The 27,083-nt window shown below is 45.6% G+C and overlaps 1 protein-coding gene across 4 annotated transcripts in view; it reads right to left on the reverse strand.

The window, feature by feature from the left end:
- The window catches only part of WWOX (WW domain containing oxidoreductase), a 964,125-nt gene that overhangs the window by 928,675 nt on the left and 8,367 nt on the right, over nucleotides 1-27,083 (reverse strand). For all 4 annotated transcript variants that reach the window (XM_057713311.1, XM_057713313.1, XM_057713312.1 and 1 more), the window contains exon 4: nucleotides 24,925-25,103. In XM_057713311.1, coding sequence (XP_057569294.1) covers nucleotides 24,925-25,103 — 179 coding nt within the window. The remainder of the gene's footprint in view (nucleotides 1-24,924; nucleotides 25,104-27,083) is intronic.

Consider the following 27,083-nt stretch of genomic DNA (forward strand, 5'->3'; position numbering starts at 1 on the left):
AACAGGATTGATTTCATCTTTCTGTGGGAAGTAGCACAATATTGTCTATCGAGGAAAAGGATTCATTTCAAGTGATTCACCCATAATCGTGATGTCGAGCAATGTCCTACAAATAACAGATGCTTAAGCAAAACGATGTCTTTCTGGTGTACCAGGTAATTAAGCACATCCAAGGTGAATGATGACCAAGATACCACGAGTACAGGGGTGAGACTGACAGCCCATGTGTCTTTGAGCATCTAGCTACTACGGGTTATCTGGCACTACCAGTTCTTTCGTAGCTTGATGATGTTTTTACAAAAGTTTTCACTGCATTTACTTAACATTTGGCTGAGGAGTTCCGGAGGCTATAACACACTGCTCCACAGTTTTATTCTAAGTAAACCAACATTAGTTTTTCATCATGCAATATCTGAGTAATTTCTGTTTCCACGGAGGCAGTAACTATTACACTTTTAAAAGCTGTTGGAAGTGTGGGCAAAGCCTGAATTCAATTCCATAAACATTTACCATAGATCTTCCTTGAGTAAGACACGAAATGTCAGGTCCTGGATGTTCAGCTAATTCTAAAATCAACTCTTTCCAGTTTTCTTACATCAGTTACAGTCACTGACCACCAGAAGACAAATTTTAACAATTACCTTCAGTGTGAATGTCAAATCTATGAAGACATTATTTAAAAAAAAGAAGTAAATCAATAATGGGGGGAGGGGCATCTTTCAAAAAAAGAAAAACTTAAAATTTTATAAGGAAGAATTCAGAAATCCAGGCTCTAGAAATGGAAACGACATAGAATATATGTATTTTGCCCCTAGGTTTTAGATTCAACTATGACAGGCTGTCAGTAACTGAATTTTTTTTTTTTATTATTACCTGCCAGGTATTTAGGAAATTTCCATTGTTTAGCAAAAGGTAATTCTGAAATCAATAATACTTTACTAATTACATGCTGATAAATTTCTACCCGAAAAGCAACCATTACAATAATAACTTAAACCTCTCTAGGCATATTTTTATATCTAATTCAATTCAATAATTTTTTTACGAATAAAAGGACTCTCTAAAGCAAGTATGTATATTTAACTGCTACTAATGATTATAATTCCTGAAATCTATCAGGATTTCTTAATTCAGGATCCACGGACTATCCTTCCCTCCCCCCAAAACTGCACAGAAATGCCAGGCTATGAATACACTGATTTTCCCCCTGTGGAAAGAAGCCAGAGGTCCCATGATATTCTCGAAGGAGTACAGGGTGCAAGAAACAGGTTAAAATCCAGCAGCTTGGAATTTGCTATTTTGGGGTTTGTTTTTTTTTTTTTAAGCAGAAAGCTGTGAGAGCATTTTGTTTGTTCTTCTGAAAGATAAACAGAAAAAAGTATTGCGTACTTGACAAAACAGACGGAGTCTCAGAACAAGTCCATCCATGCGATCCTACCATCTTGGCGTCAGAAGGGAACCTTAATTACTACGAATCCAAAGCTCGGCCCAGCACTTAGGTCACCTCTGCAGCATCACTAGTAAGCAGCCACCCTGCCTTCAACACCTTTGTGACGGGGAACTCACTTGCTCAAGGCAGCCTGCCGTTCGGCAAGGAGGCAGTTCCCTGCTTGGTTCCTAATGGGTGATGAAAACCAGACGAGAGAACGACTACTTCTGAAAATCAATTGAAATAAGAAAGTACGTCCCACAGGGGTGGGAATGGTTTGTTTACTGCTGTATCCCCAGGTCCTAGAAAGGTGCTGAGTATACAGTAGGCTCTCAATAAGTGTTTGTTAAAAGAACAGCTTGTTGAACAGCTGCTGTTCATCTGGTAGCATCACTGGTAGAAAGCAATGCCTCTTTCACCACACAGTTCTTAGAAGGTGAACTGTGTCGACAACTCTAAAAAAATAAATATGTCCGAGTCCTAAGCCCCGGAACCTCAGAAGGTGACTTTATTTGAAAACCGGGTGCCAACAGAGGTAGTCAAGTAAAAATCAGAACAGTAGCGTGGGCTCCAATGCACTCTGACCCGTGTCCCTATAAAAAGGAGACATCTGGCAGGGAGGGAAGATGAGGTGAAGACGGAGGAAGAGACTGGAATTAGGGCCTTTGGGAAGCTGGAAGGGGGATGGACGCTCCCTTTCCCTACAGGTTTCAGAGGGAATGCGGCCCTGCCAACACCTTGATTTCACACTGCTCGTCTCCAGAACTCAGAAACAATAAACTTCCGTCCTTTCAGCCGCCCAGGTAGTGGTACTTTGTTCCGGCAGCCTGGGCAAATTAATCCGACAGAGGACAAGGTTAGGGCCCCAGAATCCGTCCCAACTGGGGCTGATTTACATTCCTGACACAGAGTCCTGTAACCTTTAAGGGGACCCTGAGACGGACGGTTCGTCTACGGCACAGAAGCGCTGAGTGATGGTGTCGGGGTGGACTGTCCCAGGTACCTTTCATACCCACGTCCACTCTCCCAGTCCCATCTCACTCCAGCTGCTGCTGCAGCCACCACTTCCGTGCAGCTGTCAACCAACATCACACAAATGCAACCGCCTAGGCTCCCTTGGGGCTGCTGCGTGCACCCCCCCATTCCTATTGTGGAGTGTGGCACACCCGCTTGGGACCCACATCTGCACACCCCCAAAAGCCTGGGACATGAACACCTGCGGGGCGACCCTGGTCTGATGGGATGGGAGGCAGTGGCGAAATGCATCACACTTTCACTGCACAGGCTGGCAGCTCTGAGATGCACTTCATAAGGCTCTTCAGAAAGTCCCTGGACGGGGACCTCCCTGGTGGTGCAGTGGTTAAGAATCCACCTGCCACATGCCGCGGAGCAACTAAGCCCGTGTGCCACAACTACTGAGCCTGTGCTCTAGAGCCCACGAGTCACAACTACTGAAGTCCATGCGCCCTAGAACACGCATGCCACAATTACTGAACCCGCACGCTATAACTACTGAAGCCTGCACGTCTAGAGCCCATGCTCCGCAACAAGGGAAGCCACTGTACTGAGAAGCCCGCGCACTGCAACAAAGAGTAGGCCCTGCTCACCACAACTAGAGAAAGTCCACACGCAGCAACAAAGACCCAATGCAGCCAAAAAAAAAAAAAGAAGCCCCTGGACTGAGCACCAGCAGCCCACAGCACTGCCCGACTCCTAACACCCCCCGGCCCTGCTTAGCCTCCATCCCTCTCTCACGCTCTCTGAGGTCACACCCCAAATTACCTACAAATAAGCCTCTGTCTCTGGTTCTGCTTTGAGGTGGAACCCAAGCTAGGACGAAAACCTCTTAAGACATTTTCAACACAGAACACAAACTCACTAGCTTGATTTTTATAAAACCTGAATCATTATACAAGTTTTCCCCCCATTCTAATCAGTTGAACGCTGCTCCCCTATAGAACTCGGTCCATTGGTCCTGCCTCTGTCCCTTGAAGTAGGCCACGTTCCTCTCTCTCCAGCAGAACTAGCACAAGAACTAATTTATGTCGCCATCTTCTTCACCGGTTACCTAACGGGTGCTCCTAGGACAGGATTCGATGACTTTACCAGCGCTTAGCTTGTCTGTGCTCCGTCCAGAGATGAACACGGTATTTTGGGTGTGGTCTGATCATATGCTTTCTTGACCAAAGAAACCATGAAAGCTTCAGCCAACCAAGGGCGTAAACAGATTGTCTGCATCAGAGGCTTTACTGCTGCAGATATTAAGTAAGGGCTGCAAGAAACGTTGCCTGGTAGAAACTTCTCTGGGCAGCTATAGGTAATGGAGATGCCCACTGAGCAAGCCCCGTCTTCAACATGTGCTCCTTATCACAGGGGTGGAGGGGCACGCAACACTTCACTCCAGCTCCCCCGGCGGCGCGAGCACGTGGTCTGTCCGTACTTGATCACAGCTTACGGCAGCTGGGGGATTGCTACCGAAGGCAGGCGGACACCCGCTGACCACTCGGAGCGGGCGCCCCCGAGTGTATTTTTTTATCATACAGGAAAAAAATTCAACCACTTTTTAAAATCCTCAATCAAGAGATGTGGATCCTTATATCTTTCTTTCTTGGAAAAGTTCCATTAAACCCAGAGATGTTTACTCTTTTTTTTTTTTTTTTCCCTTCTCCTGTGACCAAGGGGGCAAGACCAGCACCCAGAAGGAATTGACACTTGGGCCCCACTGAAGAGTAAGGGCCAGATTCAGGCTGATCCTCCCTTCCCCTTCGGCGTTCCCGTCCTTATTTTGAGCTGACCCTGTCACACATGTCCTAACTGCTCAACTGAGGCCTTATGATGAAGCATTATAAAGAATAAAACAAATTAAGTGCGTGTTGTGAATGTCCGTTGGCAAGTAGAAGAGCACGGTTCTTAATATGAGAAGTCAATTTAATAGAATTAAAGAGAAATATTTCGTCGAAGACAGAACAATTGCAAGGCGGGCTGTGCCGTCATCAAACCTGGGGTAGCTTCCGCAGTGGTATCAGAGAGGCGGCGTGGCTGTGTGACGTTCTGTAATTCCACAGCGAGGGCTGCTGTCAGCTCTGCACCATCAGATGTGTCAAGCCATTCAGACGGCTGGCCGGGACCACCTTCAGGACAACTGTCATCATTTCGGCCACTGGGAAAGCTGATCTGTTCCAAAGAATTCCCATCTCCCTGGAGCGAGGCACGCTCTCCCCGCTCTGCACTTTTCACTCCCTCTCGTGTCTGTCGTCTGCAACGTTCACACACCATGGGAAAGGCTGAGGCTTGAGCTAAATGGATGTGGGAGAAGACAGACCTGCTTATTCTGTCAATTCTGTTAAAAGTGTGGACACTGTCCAAGTGGGGCACACAAAGCCACGGCTTTGCAGAAATCCCTTCTGCTGTGCACTGGCAGCTGCGTCCTCTGCCAAAGGGCAGTTGGACAAAAAGGCAAATATTAATCGAACTCCCAAAGTGGGACAGAGTCTGTGACAAATGAAGGCGTCCCTCAGCAGCCTGGTCCGTGAATTGACCTATTTCCTACAAGGGTGCACCTGACACCAGCTCCTTTTCTACCTCTTCAGAAAAAACTTAATTCCTTCTGTGTTGGCGTCCATACAAAAGTGCCCACAACAAAAAGTTAAGAAGGTAAGTTTAAACTTTAGTTCTGGTGACAAAATGAAAGATAAGGAAAGTCACGGTGAACAAGACAAGGTGACAGACACCAGGCTGGGTGCTTTCACTTCGTCTCACTGAAGTCTTCCAAAGCTACGAGGCCAGGGTCATGGTGCCCACTTCACAGATGAGGAAACTGAGATTCACGGGTGAAGAACAGGGTACAAGCCCGAGTTAACAAGTTGAAAAGCACAGAAGTTTAAAAAAAAAAAAAAAAAGTGTGTCTTATTATCCAAGAAAGAATAAGGGCTCACGATCTAAAATGAAACTCGGGAGTGGACATACAAGCATGTTGCAGTCTTACTGTCCCAAGGCTTAAAAATTCTAAACAGCTTTCCCATCTCAGATGCGTCTTTTTTGGGTGCAGGGATCCCCACCTGTGTTAACATCCTCTTGCCCTCCCTGACTCCTGCCCTTGGCCGCCAGAGCAGCCTGTGTGGTTAGGAGATCCAGGAGGGAGCACTGGGCCCCTACGGCCCTGCCCTTCCTCTCCTCTTACAGAGGGAGAGCACACACCCCGCTCTGCTCTGCTGCCTGCTGCCAGGGTGGGCTCTGCCCTCAGGGGTGGTCTGGCAGGACCCGGCACCAACCCATGCCCCTGTCAAATTCTGGCGCTCAGGATCTGAGAGCCCAACAGCCCCCACGTAGAGGCCACGCTCCCCAATACCAGCTGGACCAGGCATCAAGGTGATACGCTAGCCTTTTGTTTGCCTTACAGTGTCCTATTTCTCACTTAGTTCATAACTTGGAAAAGGGGGAAAAAATGTGTTATTTGCTGGGGCCTTCAAACTCCCATACCTCTTTACGGGCGACCTGACCAATCTGAGCTTGGGTTCCTCTCACTAGAATAAAACGTTCTATGGACCTCACATCACCGTAATTTAAGAAAAGTGTGGCCACACATTTCAAATCAGTATGGAATTTATAAACAGATGGGATACCACAGCACACTATTAGGTTTTGTCTTCTAGACCCAAAAGAATTCACAAGTCACGTGATTAAGGCTCACTCGAGTGGTCTAAACAGAGAGCCGTGTAAGAGCCAACACCAAAGTACACACCCGGGAAACAAGATTCGAAAATTCTCTCACCACGTCCTGGGAGTCGAGTGAGCCTGTTCTAAGTCTGAATCCACACCACAAGCGAATCCTTTTTTTCAGCTCTGGGTGATTCCTTGTTTCACTGTATCACTATAATCTTTAAAAAGCATAGGCATATCGTGAAATCCCATGCTTTGTAAAAGATTCCATTATGAGAGTAATCATTATTGAACCTTTTAGCCCAGATGTAATTTCTTACATGTTACAACAAGTTTGGCACGCATTGTGAATTTCAGCCAAGGTTGATAAAGTTCAATAACTTGGCTAACCAACCATGTGTACTACTCATTATAGAAGTAATAAATAGATTCATCAAAATGGACATGAAAAAGCCATAAGAAAATCCGGTGCCATTTCCAGCCTGCTACCATAAAAGCACCTCTTGGACTTTAATATAATTTTATATACAGTTATCACACCTACCCATCATTCAATATCAGGCATATATAAAACAATCATCTACCTGCATTTGCATGCTGAATAAATTCGAGTTACAAAGGTGAATTCTCTACCCTAGAGATCTCGAAAGCTGCACCCACCAACACACACACGCTTCTATGTTCAACTCCTAAAAGAATTCACATCAAGTAGAAATGGAATCAGATGGACACGCCTACAAATGTCATTTTCCTTTCTATTATCTTTTTGGGTCAGTTTTAGCAGAAGTAGTTTAATTTTCCCCCCAGTAATACTTTCAGTCTAATTATTCTTTTAGCCTCTTGATAATTGAAAAATTTAGTAGAAAGAAAGGAAAGCCTGATTTAGATCAATGTCATGGATGGAAGAAAGAATCTCAGTTCACAGAACGGAAGAGCCTCCCATGATCAAGTGTACAGGAATTGACAGAGCTGGCCTCTAGGATCTGAATGCAATTAACAAAATTTCCTTTACTGGGATAAGAAAACCAGAGTGACTGCCTAGCTGAAAATCCAAGTTCTCCCTATTGCATTTCTCTCTCTTGTGCTTCTAAGAAGAAATGCGAACACTATTTCAGACATTCACTTTCAAGGAATCAAAAGCCTTCCCCTCTCAGAAGGAAGTCCTCCCCGACATCTGGTCAACCACAGTGGAGCTGGCTGAGGCAGGGCTTCCCTGGTGGCACAGTGGCTAAGAATCCGCCTGCCAATTCAGGGGACAAGGGTTCGAGACCTGGTCCAGGAAGAGCCCACATGCTGCGGAGCAACTAAGCCTGTACACCACAACTACTGAGCTTGTGCTCTAGATCCCGTGAGTCACAACTACTGAGCCTGTATGCTGCAACTACTGAAGCCCATGTGCCTAGAGCCCATGCTCCACAACAAGAGAAGCCACCACACTGAGAAGCCCGTGCACCACAACGAAGAAAAGCCCCCACTCGCCACAACTAGAGAAAGCCCCCACACAGCAACAAAGATGCAACACAAAAATAAAAAATTTTTTAAAAAAACAAAAAAGTCACGCTGCACATTTCAAACGCTGCCCTGTACTTGCTAATCCTCTGCTGGGAAAACAGCTCCTCCACTCCGAGAGGTGAACCCGATGGGGGGAGTCTACACCCTACTTCTCAGCAAGGGCCTGTCTTCATCCACAGAGGACAGTGGAGCCAGCTGTGTCTACACTGCAGGGTCTGCACCAGTCCCCACGCCCTGGCTTTGGGATGTTTCAGTGTACAGGCAACACCTCTCCCCTCTATCTGTGCATCACTTCTGCCCTCTTTCATTTCACTGGGCCAACAGCACCGTATACCAGAAACTGCCTCTTGCTGCAGTTTAATGCTTTCTTCTGGCTTTTCTCTCTCGACTACATTGGCACAGTGGGGTCACTGTGTGACAGTATTATAAATGTCCTTGTGCTCTCCTGGTTCTTTTCACATTTACCATGGAAGAGAAAAAACACACCATCCAGCTTTCTAAAAACCAAAGTTACGCTCCTCACGACAAGGAAGATAGTCCCTGGTATGAATTACAAACAGCACCTAAATCATCACAACCTGTAGCCAAATAATGTGAGGTTTTAACTCGGCCTGAGCAGAATATCACAGCGGTGGAGTGCTTTATTTTCTCAAAGAGTTGGCAACTGCCGGGTTCTTCCAAGAGCTTAAATACCTTAATGACAGATACTGATGTTCAGAAAGATTAAAGTAAAATATGAAACTAAACAGAGAACGGAGAGATGAGCCAGATTCGGGCCCTGAATCACGGAAGGAAAGAAAAAGCAAACTCTCGCACCTACTGTCCTCATGAAAAAAAAGGTTAAGGAAACTAAGCAAAGAGGGTCTAACGGTTCCCCAAAGATCGAAGGAAAAGGTAAAATTCAGCAGGCATTACGAGCATTATACGCGCAGAGAACAGTCTTTGTGATGCGCACACTGTCGTTTACTGCAGAATTAAGAGTTAAGGGTATGTTTCTAGATGAAGATTTCTGATAGCTACGCAAAAACACTCTCAGGAAGAGCAGACACTTCTCCATCATGGGCTTTATTTAAAACAAAGCCAGCCTGCGAGCATGTTGACTCTGAGATCCAATACTAATATTTAAGCAAACAGCTAAGTCAACATGAACAGTGTTGCTGTTTCTTATTTGTCACAAGAGTTGACTCTCCCCACTGTCAGGAACGTACACACACACACACACACACAGCCGTACAATATAAAGTCACTGTCAAAGGGAACAGTCAATGAACGTTTAAGAAAACACACAGGGCTCCCTAATACCTGTGCAAGATGTACAAAATCTGTTAGCAGGACAGAAGCACTGTGGACTCGGAATCGCTTATCCCTACACGTGGCAGCTCTGCCGTGTTCTGTTCTCTGCCCGGCCCAGCCTCCTGAGTGCACCCCGCGCTTCTGTAAGCCGGCATCCCCAGGATCAGCCTCCTGTGATGTGCAATCTGGAACCTTGAGGAGGAGTTAGTTTGAAACTATTTCACTTTCAGGTACTTCTCTGTGGGCAGCTTAAACAGAACACGTGATGACTGGAGTTGTGTCCTCTGAAAAGTGAAACACCATTAAATTCTTCAAACAAAACCCCCTTTGTAGTAACGAATACATGAAATCTAGAATTCACTCCTAAAGACCGAGCGTGCCGTCCTAAAATTTTCAAAATTCTGCAATTCAGCTGATGTTTAACTATTACATAATGGGTGATAAAAAAAAATTTGCTTGTAATTTGTCAATCCAAATACCATCCCAAGATGTGACCACTTTCCCTGCGGCCTCGACAGAATGTAAAATGCTAAGTCTAGGCGACGATTCTCTACCTCGTGGTCAAATAAGACTGCGCTGTGCAGCTGCCGCACCATTTGAGGAGCTAGAAAACGAATCGGAGCAAAGAAGAATCGTGGCGATTATAAAATCTCGCTGGTGTACACTGTCAGATTAACAACAGCATCAGCAGAGCTCAGCTATACCATCGGCAGCACGAGGAACGGACGGCTGAGAGCTCGAGGGCTGAGTGAAAACACGCAGTGAAGCACAGAAGCCAGTTACAGGAGAGCCCGCTGGGACCGTGAAAGGAATCTGTCCACCAAACAAAATGAGTAAGCATGCCTCTCCAATGAACTGCTGATTTTTAGCAGTTCCTATCTAAGTGGTATGTAACTGCTTAGACTGTCAATATAAACGTCAAAAGGCAGAGAAGAAGCTATAAAAAAAAAAAAATCCTACCACAAGGCAAGCAATGGAACTGTGATTAACACCAACGACAGCTAAGCGATGGCACCGGACCACAGATCCACGCTCTGTTCAAGTGGATGGGGACTTTTCACTCACCCTGTGCCCATTCGCAGGTTTCGCGGTCCTTTACGGTGACTCAGGAGAGGTGTAAGTGGAGATGACGCTTAAGAAAAATCAGAGACTAATAGGAAGACTTAAAAAGCATCAGTCAGGAGCGCAAACATCGTCTTTAAGTTACAGGAACCTATCTGGCGGTTCATTTGCAGACGTCTTCTCAAGAATTAAACAAAAAGGCTTTAGCATCCAGTACTTTTAAATACTAACAGAGGAACACAGAAATAGTTAGAAACTACCCAGAGGCACCCATGTGTACGGGGAAATGTGTGGTTTAAAAAAAAAAAATTCTACCATAAAGCAAATAAATGTTCTCTAGAAGCAGAAAGGTCAAGTGGCTGATATTTTGGTTAGTCTGCAGCTCCAAATGAGCACGGTATCCTGTCTGCTTCAATGCTGCGGAGTTGGCACCTAGTTCTCAGTAGTCAGTCAATGTTTGCTGACTGCACAAATGATGGAATTAAGGGTATGTCTGTGCCTATGAGCCAGCCGGCCCTCTCTCTCCACACAGCCTTCATCCCCGACCCTAAACCAGGGTTCTAGACTCAAGCATCCACGAGGACCAGGCAGGTAACAGGACTTACGCATGGGAAAACAGCCTTGCCTAACTTAAGGGAAAAAGCCTCAGTGCAATTCTGCGTGCTGGGCACGGGGCCCAGTGTTACCTGCTCTTCTGATTTTTTCTGAGAGTCAGAAATCAAGATTACTGTTAACTAAACTCTCCTGATTTTAACATGCTGGCAATTAATCTAAAACAAAACAGAAAAGACCACAGGCCATTTCTGCGTGGACCAAACACACCACCTGGGGGCCAGATCCAGGCTACAGACCCCAGTTTCCTCTGTCCTGACTGGGAGACTCTACTCTTGACCACACGGGCCACGACTGGAGGAATGAGCAAGTGTGAGAGGGTCCCCTCTCCCTTAATCACTGTCACGTGATATGAAGTCACTCAGCAGCACCACAGTGAGTCCCGGACACGTAGACACCATCCTGTTTCAGACAAACTCCGACTGGAGGACAAGAGGCCTCGTAGGGCTGCTCCTTTCTAGAAAAAAAAAAATTCACCCAGTCCAAAGAACCAGTTAGGGAGGGGAGAGGTGGGGACAGAAGACTTGGAAGCTGTAGGTGAAGCATCCTTGCAGATAATCCATCACCTTCTGTGGTACCTGAGGAGTGGCCCCCAAAGATGCCTGCATCTCTGGAACCTGTGAATGTCACCCTGCGTGGCAGAAGGGACTCTGCAGATGTGATGAGGATGAAGGTCTTGAGATGGGGAGATTATGTTGGCTGGTCCAGGTGGACCCCAGGTGATGAACAGTGTTGTTGTAGGAGGGAGATCTGTCTACACAAGAGGAGGAGGTGGTGCGATGCGGAGTGACATGCTTTGAAGGTAAAGGAAACATCCACAGGCCAAGCTTCTAAAAAGGTGAGGAAACGGAGTCTCCCCGAGAGCCTCTGCAAGAAGCCGGCCCTGTCGACAACCTGACTTCAGCCAGTGAGACTGAGTTTGGACTTCTGACCTACAGAACTGCAAGCAAGCAAGGTGGTGCTGTTTTAATAATTCAGTAAACGTGTAAGGAACATAAGGACAGATGCACGGGTGTGCCCTCAGGTAAGTGGGAGAGTCCCACGATGACATGCAGACACCACTGGTTTCCTCCAGTCAAGTCCCTCCCCAGACAGGCCAACAGGCAATAAAAGAGAAACACCAGGGAAACCGCCACTGCCAGGCACGGTACAGAAAGGCCCTCAGGCACAGAGACCTGCGGCTCCCAACTCAGCTTCTTAGGCTGAAAGGATGGTATCCTTTGCCAAAAGTCTGCCTCTGCTCCCTGACTGAGACGTTTCCCCGGATGGATGTGTTAAAAGCGCTCTCTACCTCGTCAAACACTCAATCTGGGAACTGTACACGGACTTGGAATGGAAACGTCCTTTGCTAATAGATGAAGTTGTAATGGCATTTCTTTTCCTTTTTTTTTTCCCTGGTAATGTCACTTGGAATACAGTGATGATCTCTCGGCTGATAGAAGCTTCTCAAACCCAGCTGCTGAACGGAGAAGCCACGGCCACTCTCCTGTACAACACACAGGGCAGGAAAACTGAAGGCGGTCAGCGGACCTTATACTGAGAGGTGCATCCTTACAGCCACTGGTGGCTGACACGGTAGAGTCTCTCCGCTGGAAACAGATGATTTTCATTCTCTCGCTTCATGTGATCACCAGGAAAACAGCTTCCAGAATGGATATGCGGCTGGCAAATGTGCTGATATTACATAAGCCAACAGCACCCAGTCACTCTCCCCGTGTGCATCTGTATTCCCTGGGCACTGTGAGCAGAGATGAGGTAGGGCCTGGGCAGCTGAAACATACGGCAACCAGAAACTGTGCTGCCCGAGAGCCAGCAACATTTTCACCTGCGAAACCTCACAGTCTGTCAACCCTGGGTGGGCCAGCATCACCACCAAACCGAGGGCCCAAGGCTCAACAAAGTTACCTGAAGTCTGGTTACCTTTCTGAACCCTGGAGAAGATATCTGCTGACACCTCTGAGTGGGTCCTAACAAATAATGATCAAGAGATCCTACTGTATCCCATCCACCATGGAATTACATTACGCTCTTCCTCGCCCTTCTTCCAAACCTAGAGCCTCGTCCTGTAGGATTGTCTTTCCTGACAACCTTTTCCCTCAACTGCAAGCAACCACATAAATCCTACAAGACTCTTCACGACTGCATGTGCATGTTGTTTTATTTTATCCTGACAAAAGGGTAGGTGACAGCACCCCAATGTTCACTGCAGCACTATTTACAATAGCCAAGACACAGAAGCAACCTACATGTCCATCAACAGATGAATGGGTAAAGACGTGGTACGTGTATACAATGGGATACGACTCAGCCATAAAAAAGAATGAAATAACGTCATTTGCAGCAACATGGATGCAAGCAGAGACTATCACACTAAGTGAACTCAGACAGAGAAAGACAGATGCTATATGATATCACTTACATGCGGAATCTGAAAGAGTGGTACAAGCAAACTTCTTTACAAAACAGAAATAGAGTCAGATACAGAAAACAATCTGCTGGTTACCAGGGGTAAAGGGAGAGAGGGAGAAAAGGGGAGATGCGGGTTGACACGTCCACACTACTGTATATAAAATAGATAACTAATAAAGACCTACTGCATAGCATGGGGGGAACTCCACCCAACACACTGTAACAACCTATAAGGGAAAAGAATCTAAAAAAGAAAACACATATGTGTGTGTGTAACTGATCTGCTTTGCTGTACACCTAAAAGTAACACACCATTGTAAATCAGCTATACTCCAGTATCAAATCAGTAAAGAGTGGGTGACAAAGTGTGAGTCTCTTGATCTTACAGATGAGGAGAGGAAAGCTCGAGACAGCTAAGTGACCAGCCACAGGTCACACACGCTAATGTCCACCTGACTCACAGCCACTTCTCTTCCTAACATGTTCCCATGGTCTCCAATAAAACCCATCATACCTTCACAGGTGCTGATAAAATTCTACTCACACACTGAGATGTTCTTCGGCAGGCTAAAGCGAATGTGACAGCTAAGCTGGACGTTTATACTTAATATTCCAGGCAGTCCTGTAAACCATCACAAACTCAAGTGGACCAGAGCTCTGATGCCAGATTCTTAGAATGAAGACGTTACTGTGATGTTACATTTAAGGTTAATAGTTTTCCTTCCTCTCTTCCTCCCAAGTTTAATAGATCTTTTTTTCTTTCTTGCCTGCAAGAAAAATAACCTTGTCCTTTTTTTTTTTTTTCTTTCTTTCCTTTCTTCCTTTCACTTGATTCTTTTCTCTGGATTCAGCGACCATCTGCCCTCCAACCAAAAAGAATATCTAAAATGCTTCCTTTCATACCAAAGACAAGTAGATGCCTACAACAGTTATTGAGAAAGGTTGTGTCCGGGCACACTCGCAGATATGATGGCCTCCTTTTGAGGATGTGAGAACCAGGAAGCTCGGAAAATACCAAACTAATGTCAGTAACTCGATCGCCTTGCTGCCCGCCCCCGCCCCAACCCGGTTCCCAAAACACCCACAGTGTGTTGAGTGCCTGCGGTACAGGGCCGACAATTCCTTGGGCGTTCTGGAGTTCCTGTCTTCAACAACCTTGCAACGTACAGACAGTGTCCATGTTTCATAAATGCAGAACAAGAGCTCAGAGAAGCAAAGTAACTGGGCCCAAGTCACTGGGATGGGATGTGGTCGTGCCAGGTTTGGAAACTGGGTCACGTCTGCTTCCCAAACCCTGATCCCTCGCCCTGCACCCTGCTGCCTCTCCAGATAGAAACTCACCACCTATCAGGCCTTCCCTGACTGTCAGCAGAGCTATTTTCAGCAGCGGTACGATTTCACCTCGCGGGAGCCAGGCTCCTCAAATGAGATCATGCACCGAACAGCTCCGATGAGGGGTTACTACCATTAATAGAAGATCTGAGGGGAAATCTGCAAAACCCAAGAACCGAATGTCGCCTACTGCGTTATCTGGGGACTCAACTTCCACTGTAAGCTGGCCGATCTTGAGTTTTCTGGGATGCTCCCTGCTGGAATGCAGGTACGAAGCAGCGGTGCCCGTGATTTGTAGCTGGTGTAAGAGATAAGACATAGGCTTACAAGTTCTTAGTGAAGCTGACTGGGGAGTGAGGCCAACTTTCTTCTCACGAGTTGCCCCTGGGTCGCAAGACTGAATGTGTACTTAGACACTTTCAGATAAGTTAACTTCTGGGACAGAGGGACATTTTGAAAATTAAATTATGCCACAAGAATCAAGCAATCGATTAGCCATCAACACAGATCCAGTAGTTACGCGTGTAAGACGGAAAGGCAATTCGTAAAAGAATAAATACAAATGGCCGAACATAGGGCAGGCTGATCAATCTAATCATCAGAGACGTGCACATTTATGGGATACTGTTTAAAAAAAGATAAATGCCAAGACTGGCAAGGATGGCAAATGGACGTTTAAATTGGTACAAGGGGTTTCCCTGGTGGTGCAGTGGTTAAGAATCTGCCTGCCAATGCAGGGGACACGGATTCGATCCCTGGTCCGGGAAGATCCCACATGCTGCGGAGCAACTAAGCCCCGGCACCACAACTACTGAGCCTGCACGCTAGAGCCCGAATGCCACAACTACTGAGACCATGTGCTGTAACTACTGAAGCCGTGCACCCAGAGCCCGTGCTCCGCAACAAGAGAAGCCACAGCAATGAGAAGCCCATGCACCACAATGAAGAGTAGCCCCCACTCACTGCAACTAGAGGAAGCCCACATGCAGCAAAGACCCAATACAGCCAATAAATAAATAAATAGGCACAAGCTTCTGGGGGTATGTTTTGACAAAACCAAACAGGATTTTAATGTCAGGAAACAAATCCCTTGACTCAGCGATTCCACTTCCAGAAAATAAAACTACAGAATAGCCGCAGACAGGCACAAACATTTAATAACAAAATGTTCATCTCCATTCCATGGCTACCAAAATGCTGAAATTCACCCAAATGTGCCACAGAGGGAGAACGGTTAGAACCATATATTGTGGTGCAACCACTTAAGATGTCGTAGAATATTCTACGGCAGGGAAAGATGCTTATGACCAGAGTGAAACAGAAAAATCACAAATGAAGGGAAGGGAAAAATGCTGAGACTCACATATGCCCCAAATTGACCGTTACTTCTTGTTGGTAACAATTTGGGGTGATTGTTTTTTCTTATCTACAGTCATGTTTCTTTGTACTCATCTGCATTTTCTAAGCTTTCCAGAAGGAATACATGTTTTATAACAGTAACAAATAATTCTAGCCTAACACCTGGCATATACGTGAGTTTGACAAATGCCAGCTCCCGTTCCCCTAATTCTTTCCCAAAACTTATTTTACGATAACGCCAAAGGGAAATTTGATAAAGTGCCAGTGTACTAACCCACGATCGTCCAACAGTTCAGAGGTCACATCAAGCCTCGCCCCTCCCAACAGACACCACGCTTAGCCCAGAGCCCGGCACAGAGCGGGCTCTCAGAGATTCGTTAAGGTAACTTCATCGACTTCAGACAGACGGGATAAGCTGCTTGGGAGGCGCTTGGGCAGGACTGAGCACCACTCCCCTGAACAGGGCAGCAGCAAGGAGAAGGGAGAGGGCCCCAGGCACGGAGTCCGAAGCTCTCTACTCTAGTTCTACAGGCACCCACCGCTCAAGAGCTGTGTGACCTCGGGCAAGTGACCTCACCTCCCTGTGCTTTCATCCTGACACGAGTTCAGGGTACCTGTGAGCCCTGTGGCAAGAATTAAATAGGACAACCAGGAGAGAATATTCGTAAATTCTAAAGAGCTATGGATAGAAGACAAGATGATGGTGACCAATAAATATTAATCTGGACTAATGAAGTACATTGCTGAGGTAAGGGTGAAAATGAAAAATGTTTTATTCGTTTTAACTTCAGTTTCCATACAACTACACAAGCAACTTCTGTGATTCTGATTTTTGTCCCTCTTTCCAGGAGATCATTCGTTCCAATGAAAGGCCTAGTTCCACCCCCCCTTGCTAGTCCTCCCATCCTACCCTAGGGAGGAATATTAAAAACACTGGAATGAGGTCCCCCCCCCCAATCTCACACACACCAACACTCCCCCCACCCCCCTCACTGGGAGCACACTGTCTTAGATTTCCTCTGTGAGTCTAGTGAGGAGACCTTGATTTGCTGTCAGAGACAGCACCATCTCAATGTGAAAGCACTGAGATCCAGCCTGGTAAACAAGTAACACAGATCTGAAACCACTAGATTCCAGCCCCGTCACACAACTCATTAAACAGGAGCACGCTTCCCATTTAGCTCATTTAGGGCGGGGGGGCCATGCAGGTAAAGACTGGCCCTTCAGGAAAGGCAGTGTTAACATATTAAACCAAAGGAAGGTCGTGAATTCAGGAAAGAAACTCTAACTTTTGGAATTGCCTTTTGATCAATCTACCAGAGACTTCACGTAAGAGATCTTTGCAAGAAAGCCCTTCTACGGACCCGCTAGGTAATATTCTGGCAAAGGCTGAGCACTCAACGTTTTGTGTACATACTGCAGAAAATGACAGAAGGACGTGGGCTGCATCCTTCCGTCTCCTAAGGGAGCGGTGGTCAAGGCAGTTCCAACAGTCGGCACGCCTCCCATTATCAAGTCTGGAATAATTCCCACAACAGCCATCTAGTTTTCACCATTTTTTATTGGGTAGACAACAAACACATCTGTAAACGAACAAGCAAAACATTCTAACTCTGGTGAAGGAGTTTTGCGCTGTGACGAGTGTATTCACGATGCTTCCTGGCTCTTTCACTTTCGAGAGAGAAAAAAGTAAGTTGCTGAGAAAAAGAATATAAATAAAAGTAAGCCATATGGTGTATTCATTTTGTCCTCGTTTAAAATTTGAAAATAAGGAGTTTTATACAGCCAAAATGGTTTTCTTTTCTGGGCCAAAGTTCTATTCAAAAGCTGAAACATACAATTAACGGGTTGCCTCAAATTTTGGTTACAGAGCCAAAACAAAAACTACCCTCCTTAAGATCACATAGTGCAGATACTGGCTGTTTGCTTCATATTAAGTGTCTGGTTTGATATGGCCTCTTAGTTAAGAAACATATACTAAGCCCAAAAAGACACAGTCTGTTCTGCTGCAAAAACATATCATTATGAAACAACCTAGTTATAATAAATTATATAACACCAGGTAGGCTGGGGGGAGGGGGCAGGGAAACTCTATATTCTTAGGAAAATACTATCAGATCACCAAGGCCTTCTAAATGAACCTTAAATGGAGGCTTTAATATTTAAATATTACAATTTCCACTTAGGGGAAAAAAAAAAATCACATTATTGATAGGCCAGCACACTCAAAACCAATAATGTCATGAAAACACATGCCCTTGTGTCGTTTGGCAGAACAGGCTGCTCTCTGAGCACAATGGACCTTTTTATTAAATGAATCTCTTCATCCCTGGTATGAAATATATGAAATACCAGGGAAAAAAGGGGGGGAGGGGGGGAGGGAGGGGGGAGGGAGGAGGGAAAGAAAGAAAAAGAAATAAACACGACACTAGTAACAGTCTTCAGTTTGAACTCTTTCACCAGGAAGGACCAGACCTAAAAGATAACGTTAGAAAAGTAAAAGGCGTTATTTAACAAAAATGAAAGCAAGACCGGCTGAGAGGAAGAAAACTGTATTGAGATGCAACCGCTTTTGTTTGACTATATCAAAGGGCAACAGAGCCCTCTAGTGGAGAAAACATATAAATCTACGCGAGGACACTTCTCTTTCAGGTAATTTACACAAAATGCACAGAACCCTTTCTATCGTGACAATTGCTACGTCACCGTATTATGCAAAAGAAAGAAATCAAATTTTGTAAATTGGGTATTAAGTAAAATAACTGCCAAAGTTTCAAATTGGATACAACACTTGTAGTCTCAATTAGGGCAGAAATATTTTTCAGTGTTCTCTTTACGATTTTTGAACCACTCTGGCAATGAATAGCAGCTTGTGTGAGCCTCATTTGCTACACTGACACTATAGCAAATAAAATCTCAACCTACATGCAAGTGTGAAATTCAACTGGCCTCATGTGACAAAAAAGTTTCCGTTGATATCTAATGAGGTACTTATTTTTTTATTATTATATATTACATACATTTTTTAAAGAAGTGTTTTAGATGTGATTACAAAATTATGAGATGGGGCTTATTAGAATATGTCAAACGATCTCTTCCTTTAGATATACAGCTTCTCAAATACTCTGATCGTGTGAGTCCCACATACATTCACTGCCTAAGAATATTTAAATGTAAAATAGGTTACTTCGTAAGGCACTAATTCTCAATTTTTATGTAATATTATTCAAGGACTTCTTCCAATACTGTCAAAAATCTCAGTCGTTTCTCCGAACAAATAATTTCAAAATCATTTTACTTACAATACACGGGCCTTATTTTAGCATAAAAGACAAATGGTCACAAATGTTTTCAATTTAAAATGGGAGTCTGAATTCCCAAAAGATTATTCAGATTATTCCAGAAAATCGTCCTCTACTTAATGAGCACCAGGTTCTTAAAAAGAAGATAAACATCAACATCCCACTAGCTTAAGTCTTGACAACCGGAAAGGAAATTATGATTGGGCATTTCAAGATCCCAAGTGTGATGACCCCGTATGAGTCAGTTTTAGCCAAGAAAATTATTTTAAGGTGGCCTGTGGCCTTAAATTTATGGGATCTTTTTGAATAAGGGGGAAAAAAGTCAATGGCATGATTTAGGCCAGAAGGCAAGATTTAGTAACACTAGGTGTGGAAAAGCAAACAAAGATCGGAGGATGGAAAGGAAGAGAGTCTGATTCCTTTTGTCAAGGGTGGGTTTAAAATCTTAAGAATGAACACACTATTCTGTACGAAGAAAAGCACTTTTCTTGTATTACCGCAGAACTGGTAGAATTTACACCAGATACGAATTCATCATGGTGATGATTTGTAGGATCCAAGAACATGGCAACTACATTTCACACCGTAATTTCAACACGTGATTTTGGAACTAAGACCCCAGGCTCTGAAACCCAGGCTCTCTAAAGCTAAAACAACCCATTTCAACAAACTACAACATTTGGGCCTTCCCGCATGGAAATCTGATACCGTCATTTTGTTTCAAGAACAAATCTGGGGCTGACTTTGATAGCTTGAGAAAATACTTTTTACATCTCAAAGCGTATAAATTTTGGCATATAAGTGTGTGTACACACATTGTTAGAAGCCCTGTAACAAACCTTAGGGGGGTTTATTATATATAACATAAATACCAATAGAAAATTGAAGTGTCAGTCCTAAAACACATTTTACTGGTACACACTAAGGTGGCCAGCTTCCATTTATTCAGGAGAAAAAACAGTTTTGTTCTTGTTAATGTGTTCTGTGACTCAAAAATTGAAACCAGGCCAGGCTATTTCGGATTTAAAGTCACAACATTTGTGGGACTTCGCTAGTGGTCCAGTGGTTAAGACGCCACCTTCCAACACAGGGGACGTGGGTTCAATCCCTGGTCAGGGAACTAAGATCCCAAGTGCCGCGGGGCAATTAAACCCGCGTGCTGCAACTAGAGAGAAACTTACAACGAAGAGCCCACACACTGCAACAAAGACCCAGTGCAGCCAAAAAATAAATAAATAAAATAAAAAAAATAAAGTCACAACATTTGAGACAGCCCAGTGTTATGAGGATTCAAAAGGTCAAAGAAATTTTTCATCCTGACTACACTCAGAAAGGGATTTAAACACCAAACTTTAACCACTACTGGTTTAAGACAAAGTTAGGAAGAAAGCGTTCTCATCACTGCCAGGGAACCTGCGACTGAAAATGGCTCAGTTGTGCATACGTGTTAATACTTTTTCAGTGGGTGTTTTGGCGGAACCTGGATTTCACTCCTTAGGTGCCACGATGATCAATCCTGCAGCAAGCTGCACGGTCTCCAGCAAACGTTCCCGCTCACAGGAGACAACGCACAGGGCACTGTCCCACGTTTAGGCGTTCGGTTAAGCCCTCGTAGGAAGGGTCTGCATTTGAGGAGCCCGTGACAACCCTCAGATTCGAGAAGGCAGCATTTTGTACTGAGCCATTTATAGGCAAAGTCAAGTCCGCTCGGTTGAGAGGCTGAGTCTAGAGAAGCAGCTATGGGATCACGCACAATGGCAACCCCCCGCCCCAGCCTTCAAGACCCCCTCTCCTGACTTCGTATTAAGGTCTGCATTTAATGATCACCATGTTGAAGCCATGTCCATTTTTTTTTTTTTTTAACCAAATCAGAGCCACCGAGCCACTAACTCCAGATCACATGGACACCTGCCCCTTCCTGCCCAGCGCTACGCTGAGCAGAAACAGAAGTGAACTCCTCCCTCGCCTCTCCCACTTAGCCATGGGGATCGGGGCTCCGGGCCTCGTGGTCTGCTAGCAGAAGCTCTGGATGCACAGGTGACTTGCCCCTGGACACTGAGATGCTGAGCTCCACAGAGAGAGGTCCACAAGCTACAGTGCTCAGTCTAAAAAGTTCTTCAGGTTCAGAACGCTGCTTAGAGCTCAAGGAGAGAAGAGCGTTAGTTTCGGAGGCGGCAAAGTCCTAAGGCCTGCAGCTCCCTAAAGCTGGGGAACAGAGGTGAGGTCGCAGGTGCAGGCACTGGCGGGACATCCCCAACAGACAGGTGTGATGTGTTGCCCCCATCTTCCCGTGGCCTCGGGCATCCACTGCATCTACATTTTACCTAACTTGTGGCTGACTCAGAGCATGCTGGGGTGATCTTATTTTGAAAGGGATTAGACCATCTGATGCAGGGCTAGACAAGCTTTTTCCATTAAGGGCCAGACAGTAAACATTTAAGGCTTTGCAGGCCACAGGGTCGCTGCCGTAATTATGCAACTCTGCTGGTCACATGAAAACAGCCACAGACAAAATGGAAATAAACGGGCATGGCCGTGTTCCAGTAAAACTTTACTTGCAAGATCCGGAGGCGGTCAGATTTAACCCAAGGTCCGCAGTCTGCAGACTCCTCATCTGGACAGCTGAATCCAGTCAACAGCAGTATCTGCCTACAAACTCCCAAGACTCAAAACGCTTTATTCTGACATTTCCTCAGAATCCTTCTACCAACCAGAACCAACCCGATCTTTGTAAGCTGAATTAAGCAGAAGTCCCTCCAGCTGCCTTAGGAATACAAAATATCCAAAGTTCAAAATACAGCTCTGTATCACTTACAGCCGGGGATTGGGGGGGGGGGGGGGGGGACAAGGATGACAAGACAAAACCTGCATGGAGGCCACTCTGAAGAGGGCCGTGTCCTGGCACAACCCTGCCATCCACCAGGGAGGGTGTCCTCTGTCACCCCCGAGTGTCCCCTTCCACAGCAGAGGGCCCCCCACCCCATGGCAAATCCGACAGAGCGATGCCTTGTGGGGAATTCAAACAAACGAACAAAAAAGAATCACTGGAAACAGCAGATGTGTAAACCAAGCTTTGTAAAGCCAATTAGGTTAACCTATGTTTTTAGCAGTGGAGTCACTACTCTCCAAGTAAAGACTGGTATGTTTTGTAACAGCTCCCTCTGCTCCCAAGAACATGGGCATCCACGAGGCTGAGGACTGGACGTTTCCCATGCAGGAACCGGGCTCCCCTGAGCGGCAAGAGGAAAGTGCAGGCCAACATCACTCAAGCTTTGAGAGAAGATGACTCCTGCACGCCCAGGAGTGTTGAAGATGCCCGATTCACTCTGCACTCAGCTGTTCCATTTGAAAGGGGCAGAAATAGAGTGGTGATAGCAATTTCTAAATTGGCATGTTTCATAGTTGAGGAGAAGGAAGGACTTTATCTGGAAGGCACAGACTACGCGGACAAGGACACTCTCTAAGGCAGCCGCGTGGGATATAAAAGCTGCCTTAGTGACGATGGAAAAGCCACGGGCCTGCCTTCGGCTCCTTTCTTTAAGCCTGATGCCACAGCTGTGGTGCGAGAGTTAGTTGCGAGGATTTGATTGCCTGGAATGTTCGGTCTGATATTATTTCAAAAATTAAGAATAGAAATCTCCGGTGCTCCCCTGGACGCGGGCTTCTCGAGGGTGGAGGGGCCACGGGGCGACCAGGCAGCGCCGAAGGCAAGTAAGATTCAAGCTGGGGAAATGGGGGGTAGAGGGGGAAGCGCCCTGAGACCTTCCCCAACCTCCCTCTCAGCCTGAGCGGTACGACTTTCCACCACATGCAACTGGGCCACAGGCACCTACCTGCAGGGTCCTCAACACAGATCAGGGATCTCAGGAAGGGGAAGTGGGAGCTGCGAACAGGCACAGGGTTTCCTCTGAGTGGTCCAAGGTCCACTCTGAACAACACCACGTTTATTCTCAGTGTTTCAGAACCTCCTCCTCCCCCCCGAACATGATTCGATAACCAACCAAACCCAGCTCTTTGTGTGTTCAGAACCAACACCTTTAGTCCTGGGTTACGGTGTCACAGGCCTGACGTGGCAAATCTTCGGCAGAGCTTCAGCCAGACCGGAAGGTCTGCCACGTAACATCAGACAAGAGCCAAGTGTGAACACTTACGCACAAACCATCAGTAGTCACTTTTCTTACTAATGAAAGGAAAAAACTGGCTAGCCACGAGATTACAGGAATGAGATCTTTTAGTTAATTCTCTGAGTGTTAAATAAAAAGAGATATTCAATACTGTACTCAAGGCCTTATTTTCTCGTAATTATTCTACACTGTCTTGGTCCACACCCTCAACGTAACAGTAGTCAACGCAATCAACACAACATATCGTTTCCAGCATGACTGAGGATCCAGCCGTTATTTTTCATATAGCAGCATCAGTTTTCTCTATCGATGACAAGCAGACAGAATTAACCCCAACGTGGTTCAGAAAACTGGACTGAACACATTCTGAGTCCAGGATGAGGTCTGAGAGTTGATTTTAAATAAATCCCTTTCAATTAAAAAAAAAAATTCCATGTGCTTCCTTGCCTTAATAGACAGGTACAGTCAAAAGATCTGCTCTGGGGCTTCCTAGGTGGCGCAGAATCCGCCTGCTAATGCAGGGGACACGGGTTCGATCCCTGCTCCAGGAAGATCCCACATGCCGTGAAGCAACTAAGCCCGTGCGCCACAACTACTGAGCCTGCGCTTTAGAGCCTGTGAGCTACAACTACTGAAGCCCATGCGCCTAGAGCCTGTGCACCACAACGAAGAGCAGCCCCCACTCACCGCAACTAAAAGAAAGCCCGCGCACAGCAAAAAAGACCCAACGCAGCCAATAAATTAAATAAATAAATAAACTTATTTAAAAAAAAAAAAAAAGATCTGCTCTGGGACTGTAGCTTGTTAGATTTTAGACACTGTACTATATAACAACTGATCCTCTAAGAATGTATGTCACCTACACTTACCCTGATGATACCAGGGAATGTTTCTGAAAGTTCAAGAAGGGGTCGCCGAAAATTAAGCAAGACAGAGAAAGAAGTGCAGGGGATACACAACTGGGTGAGGAGACAAAGCTCGTGAGCGAGAAGGCTGGTGGGGGCGGGGTGTCGGTGGTGGCGCCATGAAGGGTCAAAAGGACAGAGAGAACATCCCAAAAGACAGGTGGACGGTATTCCATTTTCTTGCCTCTGTAAATTAACCTGAAGGTGCATACCCTCACTCAGAAGAGGCTGGTTCTGACGGATGCAGACATTCACATCAACAGACCACAGCAAAATAAGAACACAGTCAACTGCAGAGTGACCGCAGGAGCACCTGCTTTGCCACAGCTTCTGCACCAGCCCATGAGGCTAAGGAGAGGACACCCCCTTGAGCCCCCTCCCTCATGAGGCTCACCGCGGTTAAATGAGCACAGCCAAGAGCTTAAGACAAGGACTAATTCTCCAACTTCGTCAAGAAATAAGATCCTGCTCTCCAAGGAAAATGATATTCGCAGTAACCAACTGACACCTGCCGCGTCCTTTGTCCCCAGGCCCTGACACGCCGCTGTGCCTGAGGTTCCATTACCAGTCCATGTCGGGCTGAAGAACCCAGGTAACCGGACCACGTCTGCACACAACGCAGACCAGGTCAGAAACGCCTGGAGAGAGCCTGCCGTCGCTCATCCTTGAGAACCAAGATATCCACCATCTTCCGCTGAGTGTTCAGCTTTCAGAGAATTCAAGGTTGGCCCCTCCTTGGCCTTCCTTCCATGGAAACACTGGGACTGAAAAAGAGCCCAGGATTTTAAGACACGATGGCTGAAAAGGCTATAAACACCCCTTTAAATTAGAGAATCACTAAACAGAATTTCCTTATGGTAAAGCGGATTTCATCATAGCAGTGACAAAAAAATAATAACCACCACGACTGCCTGTTAACGGCCTACCTATTCCTGAATTCGCGCCAGTAACCACCACCACTTTGCCGCTGAAATCCCGGCCCTGGAGGATTTCCATGGCCGTGGTGCTGCCGTCGTATCTCTGTCTGGTGGTTGGCTTCGTAGGATTGTCGTCCACAGTAAATGCCAGTCTTGGGTCCAAATAGGTAGTTCTTTTATTTATGTGGCTGCAAAGAAAAGGAGAAAGCAGTGAACCCACAGTAGTGAACAGAGGCGTTTGTAATTACAAGACAATCTTAGAGTTTAGGCTAGGCAAACTCCATTTTTCATGGACTAAAAAGGCTTATTCTTAACCCCAGAAAGACCTGGAGTCCATTTAATCTATTTTCTGGCCTCCAGAAGGATTACCTTCCTGCCTAGAAAGATAGGCATCAAAGCCTTTTCTTCAGAACTGCCTGTAAAATAGGCTGTAACATACAATAAGTACTACCTTGTATCCTCAGATCTCAAAAATGGAGTAGGCTTTGTATTTTGTTTTTAATTCATGTAAATATGGCTATAAGATCTGTCAGGCACTCTTGTCGGTAGATTTCAATTAAATCTCTTATGTGCAAGGGCCTAAGAAGATTGGAAGAGAAGTAGAAAACTCAAAATGAGAAAAAGTCTTGACAGCAAATATGAAATCTGCCAACTACTAAAATTCTAATAATTTTCATTCTAAGGCTGTACTCACACACTCTAATTTTGATTTGGAGTTGACATAAATCTTGTAGAAACAATATTAAAATATATTGGTACTATAAACAATATATTAAAATATATCGGTACAACCTATTCATATAGATGAATCAGTTGCTCCTTATAGAACAGCATTTATTTTTTACATTTTAAATGTAATCTTGGGGTTTGAGGTAGACCTCAAAGTATCTTGAGAACTATTAAGAACTCTCCAAAAAGAAAGATTTCATGATTTAAAGTGTATTTGCAGCAATTCCCTGGCGGTCCAGTGGTTGCGACTCGGTGCTTTCACTGCCGAGAGCCCAAGTCCAATCCCTGGTCGGGGAACTAAGATCCCGCAAGCCACGAGGTGCAACCAAAAAAAAAAAAAAAAGAAGAAGAAAAAAAAAATTTTTAAGTGTATTTTGGGACTTCCCTGGTGGCGCAGTGGTTAAGAATCCGCCTGCCATTGCAGGGGACATGGGTTTGAGCCCTGGTCCGGGAAGATTCCACATGCCGCAGAGCAACTAAGCCCATGTGCCACAACTACTGAGCCTGTGCTCTAGAGCCCGTGAGCCACAACTATTGAGCCCAAGTGCCACAACTACTGAAGCCCACGTGCCTAGAGCCTGTGCTCAACAAGAGAAGCCACTGCAGTGAGAAGCCTGTGCACCACAACGAGGAGTAGCCCCCACTCGCCGCAACTAGAGAAAGCTCACGTGCAGCAACGAAGAGCCAATGCAGCCAATAAATAAATTTAAAAAAAATAAACAAATGTGTTTGTAATCAGTAGGTGTATGTAAAATTATATACAGTTTAAAATCTATACTCATCACCCCATAAATGCGAAGATTCAAGAATAATCCAACTTTCATTTTACTTCTACCCACAGCTGCCAGACACGCATTTTGACTCCAGTGTTGTACAGATGACAGCAGGGATGGAGCCGGGTCACCTTGGCTCACAGGAGCCAACTGTGCACCTCTCTTCCCAACTTTTCAGTGACTTCACTTCTGCAGCCAGAAATAAGCTATGGTGGAAGTATTTACACCATGGAAACAAATCTGGGCTTTTACCCCAGGGAAGTGGTTGTTAAGCGTTTACCAGAGCACCACTCTAACGGGATCAGAGCGGGGACAGGACTGGCCAGGCAGCCTAGCACTCGCCTCCCTTAGGGCACTTCGGGGACTGAATGAGCTAATACTACAGGTATAAGGTGGTGAGAATCACACCTGGCTCATGCTAGGTGCTAGACATGTGACTCCTGTTGCTGCTTGTTATTGGAGTTTATTTCAAAGATAGTTTTACAGATGAGGATGCTCAAAACATTATTTGTAGTTGCAGGCATACCTTGGAGATACTGTATTGCAGGGTCAGCTCTAGACCAATGCCATAAAGTCAAAGTGACACACAATAAACTGAGTCACACAAATTGTGCGGTTTCCTAGTGTATATGAAAGGTACGTTTACACTAGTCTATTAAGCCTGTA

The sequence above is a fragment of the Hippopotamus amphibius genome, chromosome 16 (assembly GCF_030028045.1).
Source record: "Hippopotamus amphibius kiboko isolate mHipAmp2 chromosome 16, mHipAmp2.hap2, whole genome shotgun sequence".
Classification (NCBI taxonomy): Eukaryota; Metazoa; Chordata; class Mammalia; order Artiodactyla; family Hippopotamidae; genus Hippopotamus; species Hippopotamus amphibius.